The sequence below is a fragment of the Anopheles marshallii genome, chromosome 2 (genome assembly GCF_943734725.1).
Source record: "Anopheles marshallii chromosome 2, idAnoMarsDA_429_01, whole genome shotgun sequence".
Lineage (NCBI taxonomy): Eukaryota > Metazoa > Arthropoda > Insecta > Diptera > Culicidae > Anopheles > Anopheles marshallii.
In genome coordinates, this window is record NC_071326.1 from 53,480,941 (window position 1) to 53,500,661 (window position 19,721).

Here is a 19,721-nt window from a genome sequence, read left to right on the forward strand (position 1 = left end):
ACTACAATCAAGTTGCTAATGTCTTGGACTGCAGTTTCACGACCCCGTTGATGATTGTAGGATAATAACAAACCAGGCGATCAACTCAAATTAAACTGCAGTTCATCATCGTCGTCATTATGGATGCCGCAGTGCAAAAACAAAAACAAAAGTGTAACGTAAAATAAAAGTGCCTCTGGTCTAACGAACACCAATCAATTCGCTCAGTGTCTGAAGGCTTTAGCTAAACACGTGCACATTCAAACTACCATTATCTGGACGATTATCGTAGCAGTGCCGCCTGGAAAGTAGCCATATTGAAAAACTCGTTTGTTCGTCAGTACTTAGCAAAAGTACTGTAAACGAAAAGTTACAAGAAATTTACAATTCCAGTGCTATCTTATGTCGGAATGTTTCTGAATGGGGTTTCTAAAGTTCTAAAACTACTTTTATCTAACGTTTCTATCATCAAGTGATACAACAAATATATAATACTTCAATAAATGGAGCTATGATGAACAAAACCAATTGGCCTGGTTGGTGCTACATATTATATAAAATGTTATATATTATTATCATTATTATAATTATTAGGACATGTGTGACAAAAAAGGATCTTTAAACTTTAGACTTTAGACTTTAGAAACAATATTCCATGTATGTATAAGAAGACTATCGTATTCGTAAGCTCATGAAATGTAAAGCAAAATAGCTGCTTATTATGCTCCGATTCACAAACGAACTTGACCTATAAGACGAAGTAAACATTAAGTAAAGAACAATCGTACCTCGCAATCAAACTATTGATGTAACATCAGTGTAAGCTGCAACAGTCACACGGAAACAAACTCAAAATATGTGAGTTGCAATGGTATATTACACTAAACTAATAACGAAAACACTTACGTTGTTCGCTGCCAATAAACCTCTGCAGTGGAATTGCATTTGTTTTGTTCAATACTGTATGCTTTCAGCAAATGTTCGCACAGTAGCGTCATCTAACAGTAAACATGTACAACCAGACGAAACAACAGCAATGCCCCCTACTATGAAACGCATGCACTATGGTACCTGCTCGCGAGTCCTGTTAAAAAGGGATGAAGGGATGTTCACCCGATTTTTGGAAAGAGGCAGAAAATTCGAAATTTATATCACCCGACGCCATATGCATATCCGTTGGGAACGCATGCGCTTCATCATTTCCAGTTTCTTTACGGTTTTACATGTGGTAAGGGTGGTAAGTTATTGTCGTTAGGATCACATTCCGGCACTTAATTATCGCTGCTCGATTTCGTTGGATGTCGTCCTGAAAGTATGTGCTGTCCAAGGCGAGCAATAAGCACTCCGTTCGGCGAGTGTCAGGTTTGCAGCAAAAGCTTCGACAGAATGTAGAACAATATTTCTCCTTTTCCAGCCGTTGAAAATATGGTCCTACAAAGCGTGACACTTCATAAGCACTTCATTAGATCGTAAGGCATTCATTTGCAAGAAATACCACCGCCAATATTCATTATATGTATTTCTCACTTCACCAGACTTATATTGCTTTCGAACATAATTCCAAGTGCATTAGATGAGTTGGAATACTGCAGCCTGTAAAGGCTATACATTTTGATGGATATAAAATAGACAATCAGTTTTGATGATATATGCTTATTCTCAATACTAAACGGGACGTCCAATGGAAAATCATAATACCAAAGCGACTTTGTAGCGCCGTTTCAGAAGGAGTTTGGTTTTCAGGCATGACACTGTTCGTTGTAATGGTTAGTTCCGTGTTGAATTTGCCGTGAACCAGGTATTTGTACAAACGTTTCCAACATTAATGTGCTGAAGATAACTGCAATACCGATATACACACACGCACACACGCACGCACACACACACGCACGCACATACACTGAACACTGGTATGCTATGATTTTCTGTCGTATTCGATTCATTTATTTTCTGACAAATCTGGTAATTGCTTACGGTCGGTTTTCAACTAAAATGACCCACTTTTGTCTTCTTTACATTTATTTTTGTTTTAGATATTTTCTGATTCCTTCATCTTTGATCTAGCAAGAGAAAACCTTGCCATTCCTTGTAAGGTTCATCCTCAATTTTACCACCTCCTTTGCTTACTTAGTGTTTTGAGCTTCTTATAACTGCGCTCCTAATAGTTGCTGAGCAGCATCTGCAGCACTTCGGGCTGCTCCAATTTAGTTACTTAAACCTACCAGCAAAACTATGTCTCTTTGCTCATTCTCAGTTTTGTTGATCTAGCCTTCTGGGCAAAGTGTTTGTTGAAGTTGCCTCTCACTTCATGTAGAAGCTGTGGTTGTGAGTAAAACATACGTTCTCTGGTCACATGTATTCTACTTTGGGTGGTGTAATTTGCTGTACTCGTTGATTTTTACCTTTATTGGAAAAGCAGTCAACTAAACCAGTTTAGTTGCATCAATTAACTTGTTTCATTGTTACTTTTAGCAATCCTAACGCCAGTGTTATTCCATTGCATTTAAACGCTCCCTTCTTCTAAACACAATTGCGTTTACGCTGCTTATCGCTTACTAGTTCAATATTCAATATTCATATTTAAATACAGGATCTTCTTACGGGCTAGTTACGTATACATTTAATGTTTTGTTTGTAGTTTTGTAGCTTTTTGCAAAAGAGGTTGCGCGTTACAAACTCTCTCACAATTGCCACTTTGTTTTGCACTGGGTAGTAAAAGTAGCATTTGGGTTCTGTCCTCCAAGAAGTAAACGATTTGAGTGGCTTCGTACCTTGACTTTTTTGTTACTTTTCTTCAACTCTTATCGTGCTTTCGGGCGAAATCAACATCACTAACCAAAACTAGGGTTTGTTGCTTTTTTGTAATTATATGTTTCTTTTCGAAAGTGTTCATTAAATCTACAGTTACGTATTTCCGTCCTAGATATTTGTTTTGGTTCTCTCTTTCTCTCGACAGAACATTCTTCGTTTGGTTTTGCAGCCCGTTCCCGTTCATCACAAAAGAACAGCAGAACAGCAAAATATATCAAATGGGGACTTGTTTCCGGGTATTCTCTACAGGTTTAGGGTTAAACTGAAGTTTCAAAGTCGTTTCATGTTGTGTTACATTTTACCACGATATGATACCAAACAACGTTTCCCAGTCAATGTTGTTGAGCAATGCAAGAGATCGAATGTCACTCGTTGCTATGAAGTGAAAATAAACAAAATGTTCCGACGTTCCATGTCTACATGTGAAAGTATGATGTTTCATTCATATGCTGCTGTTTTGAATTTGCAATAAATAAGTACATAGGCATCCAATGCAAGCTGTAAAGTTAACATCATTGCTGGGTTTTAAAAACAAACTACACATGCATTGCAATATTCCGGGACAACGAAGGTATGTATTGAAAGAAGTAGGGGTATTGTAGTTTAGTAGAAGTTTTTTTTACAGTTAAAGCTATCAAAGTATTCTATATGTACAAAACGATACTCAAAATTTAAAAAATAAAATCAACAAAAGTGATCTACTAAAGACAACAAAACATAAGAGCACTGGGAAAATGGCAGAAGCTACAGAGTACATAATAATCAAAATAAATAACGAAGCAACATTACAGATCATTTCCAAAATTTGTCTAAGTCTCCCCTTGGCGAACGAACGTAGGTTTTTTTTACGCGTACACGTTGTTCCTATCGCAGATTACCAAGGATTACTTTTTCCTTGGGAGACCAAACTCAACTATCTAACATGAAAATACTCTTTACCGTGGACTCTAGAAAGTACGATATTCGTACATGTAAAATACTAATAATCGCACTATGTTAAAAATAAAATCAATGGAACGGATTCTACATTATCAGTTACGTAAGTTCTATATTATCAAATCCAAGTAGACCGAGATAAATCTATAGTATTGCATGTTTTTACATCACAACAGAAAGCTACATTCTGATCTCGAACTGGTGTGTGCGGACTGAAATACGAAAGAGTACGACTTGTACATTGCAACTCATTGAAGCGATGTGTAGCGATCCTCGCGCTAATGAACTTTTTTGACATTTTTTGGAGAAGCTACTACCTATTACATTATGTGCAGTAAATTTCATTCCTAGTACTTCTGCGTTGCTTCATACACATTTTAGTTACGTATATCTGTTTCCAAATGTATCTTCTTATACTTGTCGAGAGAACTACATCTTCTTTAATTCATTTCTTTTGCTTAAGTCGATTCAAATTTGTACACTGGTAGTTGTTATGCATTTGTGTTCTTGCGGTTTCCTCGTATGCGTTGTAAAAAGAGTTCAATCTTCATCCCCTTCGCTTTTGTTTACTTTTACCATGCGCCTATATTACAAAGTGCGACATACTTGCCACCAATCGTTCTCGACGGCATCATTGCCGCATCATTCCGGAAGCATGATTCGGTATTAGGAATGGTTATTAACCTATATGTTTGTTCTAGGATTGAAGATTGAAGAAGTGGGGTTGAAAAAAGTATTCTTGAATATATCTGCCTATTTAGATGCTGTGTTATTTCACATAGAAGATTCTAATGAATTTCATTCGTTTTTAGATTCACCATTTCACTACCACCATTCACTGTTGATGCCAATCAAAAATGAAACAACTAAAATTCTGAAACTGACTAAGTTATTTGATCACAATTTTTAAACACAATCGCCGTTCTATGAAATGTGTTAACACAAGATGAACGAATGCGCCAATGTAAAGACGGTAAACCAGCAAATGCAAGCTCAGCATTAAAGTGGAACAACAAAAGCACAAGTTCTCAAAAACCTCTGATGTTGCTGACGAACACTAGCAGTAGATTTTACAAAGAACAAAGAAGGAAAGATCAAATTAGCGTACGGATTGTATGAGAGGATAAGCTGGGGCCTCGGAGGTTGCACAACCGACAAAGAAGGATATGCTAAGCCTACCTGCGAACTTTGATGGCATGAAGAGCAGATAATCAATTTGTAATTGCCGTTTTAATGCGTTTCCTGATTCAACTGGAATTTCTTCCCTTTAGTATAAATAATTACTAGCACTACTGTGATTGGTGTGTTGTTGGTGTAACCCCTAGTTTTGCTCATGTAACGCGGCCGCTGCAGCTGCCGCGGCGGCCGCTTTCTGTGCCTGGGCTTGTTTTTCTTGCTCGTTTAACTCCTTGATGGCTTGTATTTCCTTCTTAAGCTTCATTCGGCGATTCTGAAACCAAATTTTGATCTGTCGCTCGGTTAGACAGAGAGCGTGTGCCATTTCAATCCGGCGTCGACGGGTAAGGTAGTGGTTGGTGTGGAACTCCTTCTCCAGTTCCAGCGTTTGGTATCTTGTGTAGGTTTGGCGTCCCCTTCTTCGTAATCCATTTGCACCTGGGCGAAAATAGAAAGCATAAACGTACAATTTGAAAATGGATATAAAACTCGGACTGCAATCAAAAGAATTATACTGTTTGTTCGAATGTCTATTGTATCATTTTTTTAAAATATATATTGATAACATCTGTTTAGGCTGCGAGGTTCCAAAACTTGAACAAAGTATGTTTGGTGATACCTTTATCATTCGTTTGCTTAGCAATGCTCGATCTCGGAAACGTATTATGTGCCAAGTATAGCTATTGTGTAATATGTTTCTATGTTGAGGGCAAACATAACGCAAACATACACGAAGATAAATAAAAGCAGCATAACCAGTTTCTGGTCATCCATCCCGGTTGAACGTTGTGAGGGTATGTGTTTCATTCGTCACGAGTTCTCGTGACTTGTGTTCACCAACGCAGGACACGGAAAACGAAGGCTCGCACCAACATAAGAAGAACAAAAAATTGTTCACAATGTTCTTTGAATGCCGCCACTGCCAGACATGTACAAGCATTCGAAGTTGCCCGGAGATTCTGCTGCCGTACACAATGTGGGGCCAACGAACTGTTAGAACGATCTACCCAGTGTTCAGTAACCGCGGGTAGCATACGATTCGCTTTTATCATCCCTTTGCAGTGGCAGCTATGTGGTAGCTTTTGGTGTTGTTGGAATACTCGATTGTATTTCTGACCGATGTTGTTGCATACTACATTTTTCGACAATGTGGAATATTTTTTACTCATTCCTTGCGGAGAATATAATGAATGCAAAACGTAATAGAGCTTACAGTCGGCTTCAGTGTGGCTCCACAAAGCAGACAGCAACCTGGCCTGGCCTGGCATAAACGTAGTAATGAAGTCAAATTGCCACACAGGGAAGCTGTAATTACTGACCTAAAAATGAGCACAGTATCGAACGAGACAAAGTGAATCGCCAACGCCATGCGAAAATGTTAAGCCCCAAACATCAACTTTGGGTGAAAGGCGAATTTACTACAAAATGCCGGCTATTGGGTTGGACAGATCACAACGAAATCGACCCAAAACTATGGAAGAGCCTGTCAGCTATGCCATGCCACAGCATTGCACTGTAATTTTTGTGATTGTTTTTTCAACCACTTTTTGTCCACATTCGTGTATTTTTCCGTTTACTGCATGGGTTCTTGCACTTCCAGCGATACATAAACGATCATCGTTACCGTTCGATCATATCAACACCGACGCTAGTATATCAGATGCGAAACCATAACCTGTATCTTTTTAATAAGCCTGAAAGCAAAACAAAAACAGCACCTCAAATTAAATTGTTTCGTGAGATTGTGTGAGAAAAAACCGGCAGAGCCTGAAGAAATGTTTTTACAGTTTTATGAAGATACTTGAGGGTTTGATAGCGGTATAATGCGTGGATAGATCTGATTTCCTTTTGAAAATCGTTGCTTGGAACATCAAAACGTTCCGGTACGAGAGCCGAAATGTGTTCGGCGATCTTCCGAATGTGAAAGGGATTTTAACATTATAATTAAGAAACAAGACTAGCTTTTCGCTTAGACAAGTCTATTTCGGAATGTTTGGCCCAACAAAAAAACACCACCCGGTGGCTTCCAGCTTTGACAGCATGACATAGGAACCCAAAGTAGATAGAGAGATAATTTAAGCTTCCATTTGAGCTATGGGTTTTTTTTGTCTTGATACCCTTGAAACAAAGTGAAACAGAACCTGATCACACACACGCACACACTTCTGCGAGGTTAACGCACAACTTAGAAAGATCTTGGAACAAGCAACGATCAACAGAGGGAAGCAACGATTGTACTACGACATCGCCGTTTTAGCGGATGAAACGAACCAGTTGGAACGGACGCAAAACGAAACGAAAAGAGATAAGTCCTGCTTGTACTCCATAACGATTTCAACAGCATCCAAGAAAGCGGCAAGCACGCAAAACATCGAACAGCGTAGGAAAAGACTAAGCGAAGAGAAGTATTTAAAGACTGCAGGGTGGAATATGACCGAAGAAAAAGAATACAAAATGGAATCGTCAGCCATCATCATGCAGCCTCTGTTTTCAAGGTTTGCGAAGCTCCTCCTAAGATGATGAAAGCGAGCACGGAGTATTCGAATCCACAGTCACTCCAGAATTCCCATTACATATCCCAGAGAAAAATCAAGGGTCGCGATCGTGACTGTGCTCATAAATTAGTGTGCAGAATCAGCATACGAATACACACAGCTCTTCATACACATATGCTGATAGACTCAGATGAGTGTACAGCTTGCGATAACGAAAAGCAAAAACTCAAAGTTTTTTCCAATAAATCACTATTTGGGAGTTATTTATTCAAAATTAAAAACACATAAAACCATGAGTCTCGACAGAGTAACCACGATGATGATGTTCATACGGTTTTGCATGTAATTCAAACATGGAAACATTTATGTAAATTCCAGAAAGAGCTACACGCATAGGTGAAAAATAAGCAATTATATTTACAAAATGGATTTTTGAAGACAGATTGGCTTTTCATTATACAAAGGTGAAATGATGAAAGTCTCTGCTTCAAAAACCTATCTTCGAATTTCGTTCATAGTATTTTCACCATAGTTAGAACCTACGAAATTATTCAAACCCATCGTTTATTCATTAAATATCCCTAATGCTATTGACTCTTGCCATAGCAAGCGATGATTGGCCTTGAAACAAATGAAGATTATTTTTATCTTAATTAGGGACCTAACTTTGCCGTATCATTTTATACGGACTTTGTAATCTTGACAATGTTAAGTTTCGTCGAAATAAGGGCGGACAAGGGTTAACGCTAACGATCATATTAAAGAGCTGATTAGTTGGGAGGATAGGGAATTCTGACATTCAAAATTACACAAAAACGCTATGTGCTATAGTGCACATTTGTTGTGCAAGTATATCAAAGTGATTGGTGATGATAGCTGACGCCATTTTACTGTTTTCAATACCTAATGTTTGGCGTTATACTTTGAAATCGTAAAAAATATGCTTTAGCATACATTACTGCTTATAAACTTGCTTTACTTCGTCTTACAAATGGAACAAAGGTGAATATGAGACGTCGCGGATTACGAGCAACATAGCGAAGAATAATGAAATATAACAGTATCTGGATCTTGCAGTATCTGATGACTTGACCGGTAAAATAGCACGATCTGTTCCAGCGTGAAACGCCCTTACATAAAAACAAACCAGAAATACATTCAATGGAAAAGGATAGAACAAAGTAGACTCTACGTGTGGCGTAAAGATTCGCTGGGAAAAAATAAAACCATGAAAACTGAACAGTCACACATCCCTCTTCATGATAAAATCCCCATACCTCAACAGATGAAAAATAATACAACAAAATCCCAGCGGGAGTAAGCATTCGCTGTGGTTTAATCCGAGCGACCGGCACTTCCAATCGAAGTCGTTCAACAAAACCTTCCTTGTAGCGAAGCAGTATGATGCCAGGGTATGCAGTGGAGATACAACGAAAACATGGTATTGCAAATGCTTGTTAACTTTCTTCTTTGCAAAGATGTCTTCGTCACTAACCAATGCACTTGTCTATACACACTGCTCCTTTTTCTTTGTTGTATGCAGTATCTTTCAACGCTTTAGAAAATTGCACGGCACAGGCTAACCAACTCAATGGTGTGCTGAAAACTCATATGTCTTATCCTCGTGACGTTGTTAAATGAATCGTGTTTTTCCTTCCATGCCTCAGTAGCCCTTTATTAACTAAGATACGGACCACTTTTGCTTGACCACTGTACTTAAACTGGAAATAGAAATGAATAAAAATCATTATCAAACTCTGAGCACCCGATCAGACTCCAAACTTTATTGTAAAAATAAACAAATTCTTCATGCCATATGCCATCTGACAGTTCCAATGCGTCGAAAGGTTTTCGTTGTATTAAACTGTAAGGTAAGTGTATTAATTGTGGTGCTAGTACCAATGGTGATGATAGTGGAATAAAATACCATCCCCACAAAAAAACTAAAATTAAAAAGATATTTCTAGTAATTCGAAATGCTTTGTGGCCTTCTACGAATAGTTCAAAACACAAATGGCCCAATACTGTTTTAAAATGGCTTAAATATTCAACTTTTTCCAACTTGCTGCGACTTTATGCAGAATTTTTTAAGATTTCGTAAGGAACGTCATCTTTTTCTTCAGGCTGTAACTTACAGGAAAATCATGAAATTCATGCTCTTCATAGTCATAGTCATCAAAGTCTTCATGAATATGCTAAAAAAATGTTTTTGTTTGCAAGCATGCTGTCTTTGAGAGAAATTTCCTTATTTTTATTGGGTTGCACCGTAGTACCACTATAAGAACCTAAAAACCGGCATGTTTACATAGTGGTCGTAGTAACATAGAAAACTCCTGTCAAACAAAATGAAGCGAGAATCCTAGGACTGAACGAACTATACAAATCAGTGGACGGGAGAAGATTTACAATCAAGAATGAAGAATGAAAATGAAATGAAAGAAACAGTCTCCCGTTTTTTGGCCATTTGAGGCACAAATTCACCTTCTTCTTCTTTATCGGCAAACATAACCTCAAGAGATCTAGGCCTGCCATATCTGGCTTTTTGTGACTTTCACCGGTAGCTGGATAGTCAATCCTGCGTACGAAGGATTGTTCTGGATGGGATTTTGGTCCGGTCCGTTCATGTGAAGATCGGCGCCACTACCATCATGCCACTGGGCCGTTCGCATTGATCTCAAGAGTTAGAGAAAAAATGCACACAGGTCCTACGGAAGATGAAGAACGAATCTGGATCATCTCAACTGAAGAAAAAAAAAATAGTGAAAATGTAATGAACAAAAAATAGCACCACTGTTGGTACACGATACCCTCACAATAAGCACCATACTACCATTATAGATACAATAGAACATATACAAAAAGTCGTTATTTTCGTTAAATTTGCTATGTTCAATGATGGTTTTTTTTTGTTTAAGAGAAAACCCTGTCATCTATCATTTTTTGTTGAAGCAACAAAATTTGCTCCTCCCAAACAACTTAAACATGTTTCAATCGTGCGGATGATGCTATAATTGCACCACTATTGGTAATCTTACCATAGGCATTTAACTTTACTTTAACATAAATTCACCGTATTTAAGTAGTCACCAGCATTCTGTTGACAAAACGGATTAAAGTTATGTAGTCTTCTGATAAACTGCACTTATAACACAAATACTAAAATAGGTACTGTAAAATGTTTAAAATCGGTGTTAGTGCTGTTAAATAGTTGCACGTATTTCACGTTTAAAAAATAGCATTGCATTATCATATAATGATAACTATATTCAAGATTGTTACGCAACGTACCTTCTTACATGTAATTTCCTTTGGCGATGTTTTTGTGTTCGAAACTTGCATTAAAAGATTTGGGTTCATAGTTGTATGAATTATAAATTGATTTAGTGAACAAATTATACGTTGGATTAATACGCTGACTGATCACAGCCATGAAGGTGCACAGTAAAAGAATCTAAAGATCGATGTAAGCACCTCCCACGAAATAGTAGAGATGAAGAAACCATGGTACATACATTTATCAAGCTTTATTACTTAAAAGATGGTTGTAAATTTATTCCTTACTCCGCAAGAGAACTTCATTTTTTTCTTTCGAACCAAAAACACCTTTTAGAGCCTTTTTGTCGCCCCTCTAGCCACAACGAAAAACGAACATTTGCGCAGACGCTTTTCCTTCCAGCCTCTTCTATTCGAAAGAAAAGGCTCGCTGGCGTTTACATTAGCAGAGAAAAGTACAAGGTCAATAAACTGTTCCTTCTTTTGCTCTGATAAATGAACGAAAATGCTTGGATTACCTCTCCCTTAGGTTTTCTTCCAACTCCAAAATCTTACACAGCCATTGCAAAACACGTGGCAGGATGCCCAGTGAATTATGACCAATTTCTCCTAGGTAAAGATAGCTAGGGTAGCGCGACAATCTTAATGCAATATTACCACCCTACTTCTTCAACATGTCGCTTACTTTGGCTATGATATACGCGAACGAATGAGAATTTCAATGGGGACTGATGCATTTATTGGAAAGCGAGAGGCATGTATAAAGGAATGTCCATGCTCTAATTAACCTTATAAGATACACAAGATGTCCAAACGGAGAAAGTATTACGACAATAACAATGGCTCACGACAATTAGACGATCGCACAAACCTGGCATAACGGTTGCTCGAAATTTTCATCTACCACGAAGCAGCTAAAGGGAAAACAACACGCCCATAATTCTTTCCTACGCTTGTCGCTCATCTTATCCCAAGGGAAATCAAGGGTGAATCTTTCTCTAGAAGTATCGTATTTGTGTTCTTGTCTTCTATGCCTTACACCGTTCGTTCACAGTGATTCACATGAGTATCAATCAGTTGCTAAATCAGCTGAACGGGTTCCGCCGAATCGTCATGCCAATAAAACATAATTGAATCTCCCAATCGGATATATGAATGATGACTTCAGGGTTAAAAAGTTTGCTAAAAGGAAAATAGTATGAAAAGTTACACAACTTTGGAAACATTTCATCAAAAAAGAATGTTTTAACTGTACTCCTTGTTTTTTTTCACAGCCCCAAAACATTCACGAAAAAACCCAAAACTGGTAACTCTTCTTACAATCAAAGGATCAAGTCATTATGTCCACACTAGCACAGCTGGCCAGCGTACTCACATTCAACATTCTAGGACAGCGATGCAGAACAAGAAAAGGGATAGCATAATTTACAGGGGCCCTTGTTAAAACAAGATTTATGAATCTTTGCTTGCTTTGGGCCGGTTCCTTTAGATGTTCCAGTAGAACATGACCGAAGATGATTGGAGAGGCCATGTTTCATAAATGAGACTGGTTTCAAATTGCCAACAAACCTACGCATGGAAGAAGGGAGTGAATGATGTTAATCATGCTACAACAGAGGATACAAGGGTGAAGATTATGAAACAAAATCTGCAACAAAATGTGTACACCCCCGATTGCTGAACATATGATACTACACCATTTGCAGAATCTGATATTTGTGTGTTAAAAAGAAAACGTAACACATCTCTGCGTCGAAGAAAGTGTATTGTTAGTTACACAATGTTCTTATATTTCAATTAGAAACAATAACTGGAACTATGTAGGTAAATGATAAGCAACGATTGAATATGAAATATTCCTTATGCTGTTTCCAAAATATTCCTTGTTCCATTTTGTTATAAATATTGGGTTTGGCTTCGGTTCGCGAATAGAAACGTTAACGTGGGAAAAAATACGTATATAATATTATTTTTATCTAAGTCAGCGGTACATTCGAGTAGAAATGCACGATGAAAACATAAGAGTAATATAAATAATTTTTTTTCCTTCATTGATTGACATTGTCAAACAATGACGTAAATTTAATTAACAAACATAATTTAAAACTCTTTCAAATGTTAACATACTACACAATTTATGTCTAAATTGTGCGCGGGATACCAAAGAATGTTTTACACTAACAACATAGGAATACATTTCGATTAATTCAACATATTCCTTTTTAAAGGCCTATTAGTTGAGCTCAAGAAACCGATCAGAAGGCGACACAATAGCACCTATGAAGTATACCCAGTTATGTGCATTAAAATTTAGTCGTGCAAAAACACTGCATCATGTTCAATTTAACGATTTCGAGATACAAAGATAAAGATACTGCACGACGCGAACGATATTTTCCAAGCAATGTTCAATTCTGGCGTGGTCCCAGAACAATGATTACAATAGCACTGAAGCCACAAGGGGCCACAATTCTGTACTGCATTTGCCTATGTGGAAGGAGGTTCGAATGAACAACACAGAAGCCCTTAATTGACCACGAGCACAAGGAATGTCAACATAGTCTTGGCCTTTGCTTCCATTTTGCTAGTCTGTAGTAGTTGGCACCATAAAATTGTGCCTTCAGGATAGGCCAACCTACATTGGAAAGAGGCAGGGCAGGTTTCTATTCATCCACGTGCTTCTCATAGTTACCGTAATTCCGAACTTCTCACACAGATTGATGCGTTGCTGTATAGACCGTCGTTCAGCACCATGCTCCTGCATTGCGTTCAGAACGGTTGAATACAACGGCGAAGTGATGATTTCGATGTTACTTGCCATGGTGTAACAGTATATCGAAATCCATTCATTATCGATCGAACATTGTTTAATTTAATCCGATACAATAAAATATGCGTCCATTACGTAATATCCTGGGCAAAGTTCATAAATAAAGTAAGGAGAAATAATGAAATTTTCGACGACGAGACGACGAGACGCAAAGCAAGGATGTGACTGAGGAGCTGTTGATGGTTTATTCGCACCATAGCTTACACAGGAGCGATGCACCTTCACCGAAAAGGGGATCGAAGCCAATGTTGGTGCAGGAATGGCAAATAAATGCATAGACAGTCGATGGATTCTCCAATTGGTGCTGGTATATGGCGAACCAGTCTGATCCTAGTACATAACTCACATAACCCTATGGTCAATTAATAAACCATCAAACATCATAAATCAAAATGGAATCCCAATATTTCATGATTCCGATACCGGTCGGTTAGTGCAAAAGCGAAAATACGTACAACTTGTTTGCGGCATGATATTGCGTGGTCATCGAGAGCAGTGCCGAATTGCAGTGAATAGCACAGTAAGCCTAGTGTGTGGCAATTCATTTAAATCAATCTCCTCCTTTTCGTATCGGTCCGCTTCACTTTCCCCACGCACGCAACGATACGTGACGAAAGCGTCCGAGAATGATCACACTATGCCGAAAGCCGATGAGAATCTATGAATGTCGGTTCGCAACGAACGAAGACCACTCACCCTATCACTGACGATAGCGCCAGAACACGCTGTTCGATAGCGAAGGAAGCCTTCATTGATCGTAATGAAGTGTTTATAATGGTAGATATAATCAATAGTTCTTTTCATTTTCTATTCCACGTCATCCACCTGCTCCCAACATAGCATCTGAACTCTTCTGTAGCGAGAAACAAAAACTTGTGTCGAAGCGAGCAGTAAATGCAACAGAATCGATCGATAATGCAGCTTTTAATCAAAGCCGTAAATCTTGAAAAACCTGTGGCCAAAACAAATATAAATTGTCTGAAGGAGGATATGCTCGCCTTGATCCAACACTTCACAGAGTCAAGATTGTACATCTTAGATGATGACGGTGGCGATGACGGTCATGATGATGGTAGCGGAATCTATACCACCCTATTATGCCTTCTTCAGAAGCGCTACAATGCAGAAATCCATAAACAATAACCGTCTACTCGTTCACTCGTGCCATTGGTAATCATAATCATAGTAATCTAAAGGCGAGATCTTAATTTGATACACTTCTTAGTCGATGATCTTCCAGGCAGGCAGATCGTTCTTGTGGTTGCTAGTTCACATGTGTTGTGTTGTTGGTAGAAAATAGTAAGTTGTACTCATAGGATGTGTATATAGCACGAACGGTTCAAGAATGATTAATTGTCTGTACCGGTCGCTTAGGGCAAAAATAAAGAGTGCGAGTCATGGTGATTGAGTAAAAGCTTGTTAAATCGATGTGCAACCAATCAAATCAGATTACAAGGGCAATGTCGAAAATTGTTTACAGCGTACGGAAGGCCTATTTGACTTCTGAATTGTTAAATATTGGACTCTTGACCGTTGTTTCACATTTATAAGAAATTTACAATGCATAGCATTATAACTAGAATCTGTCATGCCTATTCGCATTCGTACATATAAAGGCGATGCAAGGCTTGTGATAAGTATTAAGTGACACACATAATATTACTAATCCAAATTCTTAGAAGAAACAGTTATGAGCTACCATTGAATAGCTTTAAACTATAAACATCGAAAGATAAAATAGGTCCACGGTAAATACGAACATAGTCAATTCAAACGGTAGCAACTCCGTGTGTGAATAGAAACAGCAACCAATTTCATGCGGCCAGCAAATAAAATGCATCCCATTTACTATATACAATCCCTCACAATTCACACAAAGAAACAACCAGTTCGAGGTTTCTGAAAGGTTCTGAAACAAAGTCTGCAATATCCTCAGGGTCAAAATCTGAACGGCAAAGAAAGGCAACACGCCACAATGAAGCACTGACAATCCGCTCAAATAGGCACGATTTGCGCGATAGCTTTTCTAAACTACTTTTCTAGCGGTGACTCCACTAGTATGATTCTTCCACACTAGTATAATTCTTACGCACACAATCATACTCTTAAAGCTAACCTAAAAATATCACACGTAATAACATTCACTAAACAATCGGACCATAAACTAAATCCCGATCTATTTACCTACTTTTGCCTTTCATTATACGGTTACAAAAAAGACTATTGAGCAGAAACTGGAAACGAGAAATCGTTTTGATTTACAAACGGGTTCCCTTACTTAAAAAGCATGTCCCCTTGACGTTGACCATCATGAACATTGTTGGTTCAATAAATTTAGATTATGTAAATGTCGAGTTCGATTATAAGTATCATCATGATTCATATTCTCACGACAAATCAAAAGTGTTAAGCCAATGGTTTGCAATAAGTTTGTCAATTTAAGTATCGGAAATTGATCAACTATTACCACTATGCTATGTTAATAAAAAGTAGGGTTTGCACCATGGCAATGTACAGAATTGCTCTTAAAATACCAACGTTTTGCAGGTGGTAGGTTCAAATCTAATTTTGAACTTTCTGTAAGGTTTGAAAAAAACTAGCTGCAGTTATAGGTACCAAAACCATTCAATGGAACACACAGGACGATCTTATGCGTGAAAGGCCATTCTGCGTTATCATGAATGGATACGGGCTTAGCATTTACAAGAGCTGAAAAAAAGTTTCGAAATGGTTACGAGATCGTAACGTGGCGTTTCTGATAGGGTAGCATGTAACATGTGAGTTCAGCATGGCGTTAAAGCCATACATTAGAGAAGGATCTATAGGGTGTTTTAGTAACCAATAAAAAGCGAGAAAATTCAGAAGAACAGAGACAGAGATGGCCGTGGGTAAGAGTTGCAACGGCAGCGAAGGCTATAAACACAAGGGAAAAGAACCTGTTCCATGTTCCATGCTCGTCCTTCCAAAACGGGCAGGAAGTGCGCCAAAGGTAACGAAGCCATAGGCGGTGAATGCGAGTACCAGTTGAGGTACAGTGTGCGGCGGGATTTATAGCCTCTGTATAGAATTTATGGTTTATTTTCGAAAAACAACATCAACGCAATGGAGGATAAAATAAACATACAAAAGCCTTTGCCCGTGCCACGTCTAGAATCAATGTGTTTGTCATGGAGCCTGTGGCCAAAAGTTTAAGTCTGGGTTAAAGGCTCGTCCTTTCTAGGTGATATACGATGATGATTATACTGCAGAGGGGTTAGTTGTGGTTGCATGCAACCGAAACGAATGAAAATCCCCAAAAATGTCTCTAAAAATTATTTGAGATACAAACTCTATTCTACAGTGCGTTAAATGCTTGAAATGTTTGACTATGTCACATCAGTTTTAAGTAAAAATTTTAAATTAGATTAGATAGCGCGAATCTGTACTACACGAAAACAAAAATAATAATATTTTAATTAAAAAAATATGGGACAAAAACAGTTCAATTAAAACCAAATCAATCTTAAAGCTTCAACCCATTGGAATCTATAGCAGAACGCATACTCATACAACTAGAAATATCGTTTGCTCTCAGTTGCTCATCGGCCATTTTTTTACTCGTTGGTACAGAATCTAATAGAACAGATGGTGCCGATTTCTAGCTCGTTCATTTTATCTAAGCGATGGTGGTCCTGTCTGTTTCTCCCCTTTCTCTTCGCGCAAAACACTGGCCAGTAGAAGCATAGGGCTGCGATAGGGGAAGGTCTAAGATTTATTGCCTCAAATTAATCACCTTTTTAATTGGATCCGCTTCCAAATAGCCAACGCAAACGCAGAAGAATGCGTGTTTTCGATGTCTTGTACTTTTCGAAATGGAGTACTAGTCACGAAACAATCTACACCTTTTCTCAAACTATATAAATTGTTACTGACTATATACTCAACAGATATCATTGTCGGATGACAGATAAGAGTCTAAAACATATGATTTCAACCTTTTTCTATTTTAAAACAGCGTACATTCAAAAAAACCAATTTTTATTATGCTGTTTAACTAAACAAGAATGCTGAACTTGTTAACTTACTGTGAATCTTGTGAGTGAGCCATAAAATCAGAAATCATTTTAATGATCATTGATCAAACACAACAAATTGAATGTGTATACTTTTCGCATTCATGTAACCATTTCTTTATATTCTAGGCATTCTAGGCGGAAAAAACGGTGGTTACGCTGAATCTTGTATAATAATATTTTTATATTTAACGTACATCGGAATGTATGTTGTTAGACACACAGTTTGAATAGCATTCTTTTGTTTTTATACCTCCTAAAGAATTGCTACTGTGTCCATGAATAAATACGCTAGATCATACCACAAGAGTTGAAAGCAAGCGAAACCGGAGAGGAGATCCGAATTTAGTATCAGTTGTTTTTTATTTTACTATGATGAATTTCCGACTTTTTTTGTTAAGCCGTGGAAAGCTACATACTCTCTCGATATACACAGGATTATCTTCAAATCCCATTGCACTCGCCACAAAATGATATATGAACTATCATTTCAAAGAATTAAAATTCTAAATCCTTATGGAACTCACCAGAAGAAACTAAATGTGCAATGCTGGTATTTTCCTTGTGAGTGGTAGATACAGCACAAGCAAATCTTAAGATTTATGACACGTTTTGTTCATTGTCTCTTTGACAATCTTCGACCAGAATTCTATGCCATTCATGGCAAAGTGTGAATTTTTTTCTTTCCCAAGTTATCAGAAAGCTACAGCAATAGAATGCTACACTCGTAGGATAAAAGCATTCATGCTGCCAGTAACAGTCCCATAAACTAAGGCTGAACATCATGGTCGACAATCTATTGAATTCGCGAAATGCTATATTTTTGTAACTTTGTATTCTTGCAATAAAGCAATCAATTATAAAACGTAAGCTTAGCACTAGTGTCTACAGGTATGCAAAAAGGATATCAGCATTCAATCTGAACACCAACACGAATTGCTATGAATAGACATGTAAAATGTATGCAGCATTTGTATAGTACTGACTCGTAGCAATCTGTCTGAGTAGTCGCTATTATAGTTGTGCATCAGCAGAGAGCACATGTTTTATTGCTGTCACCCAGCGAGTTTGCCCGATATACTATCATTCGTACGTGATAATACCAGATAATAAAGCTGTAGAGACGTAAATTTCGTTTCCATTATGCCTTACAAAACTTAATTATAACGCTTGACATGTATGGAACGCACGGTCGTGGTGTACCCACGTTCTTTGCACACGAGTACTACTGAAGTTAGTTTCGAAGGCATTTCAGTTCCCTACCGAAAGCCCATCTTTTGTAGAAAACGGAAATGTCTTTGGTTTATCTGTACTAAATCTCAGGTCGAGCACAATCGGCTTAGATGCTTCAGCACAATTTTTCTGTGCACGGTTCCTAGGCATGACTTTCCACAATGAGCCACAAGTTTGCATATCCATGGCAGAATAAGGTTGGTCATGTGCAAAATAGAAACGTCTATTTAATCTAGTAGAACAAAGAACGCTTGAACAACTTGATAAAATATACTTTCACCAATTCTATGGCGAAAGCAGTCTTTCTACATGATATACTTCTATTTCATCCCTGATAACAATGTTCTTTTGTTTTGATTTGAACGTTGTACATATTTGTACACCTTGTACGCTTGTACTATTATTCTTTCAACCCCTAGGGCTCAACAATGATTAATCGGTACTTTTCCACTTCTTGTCTCTGACAAGCCTTGTCAGTATTAGACCTAGACTAGAGATCTTGACATGCGAAAGGCTGGTCACAACTGCAAAATCAACTAATCGGGAAAAGCTGAAAAACTCATGTATTAAACATTTTTCCTCACCTTGTTAGAGTTGTCTTTTTAAAGAAAAAAACATTAACCATTACATACGATAAAACTTCTAATCGATCTGCCTTGCAGTTGCCAAGCGAAACATGGTACGAATAACTGGATAGCTCGGACAGTGAAAGTTTTGAAAGGATTTAATTGTGCGAAGGATTTTCGCCTTCGAAGAGATTTATGATGGGCTTATACAGCAAAAATGATGTTATAAATGGATGATTTTGTATCCTAAAAAAGAACACGTCCCTCTCTATCTCTTTCTATATCTACTGTTTTTCCCACTCTCTGAACTTCTTCCTCTCTCTATCGCCTTCTCTCTCTCTCTCTCTCTTTCTTTATCTCATTTTCTAAC

At 37.9% G+C, this 19,721-nt stretch overlaps 1 protein-coding gene across 1 annotated transcript in view; it reads right to left on the reverse strand.

Moving 5' to 3' along the window:
* Positions 1-5,047: 5,047 nt before the first annotated feature.
* Positions 5,048-19,721, reverse strand: part of LOC128710332 (homeotic protein ultrabithorax-like) — a 55,848-nt gene continuing 41,174 nt past the window's right edge. The window contains exon 3 of the mRNA XM_053805383.1: positions 5,048-5,340. Coding sequence (XP_053661358.1) covers positions 5,048-5,340 — 293 coding nt within the window. The remainder of the gene's footprint in view (positions 5,341-19,721) is intronic.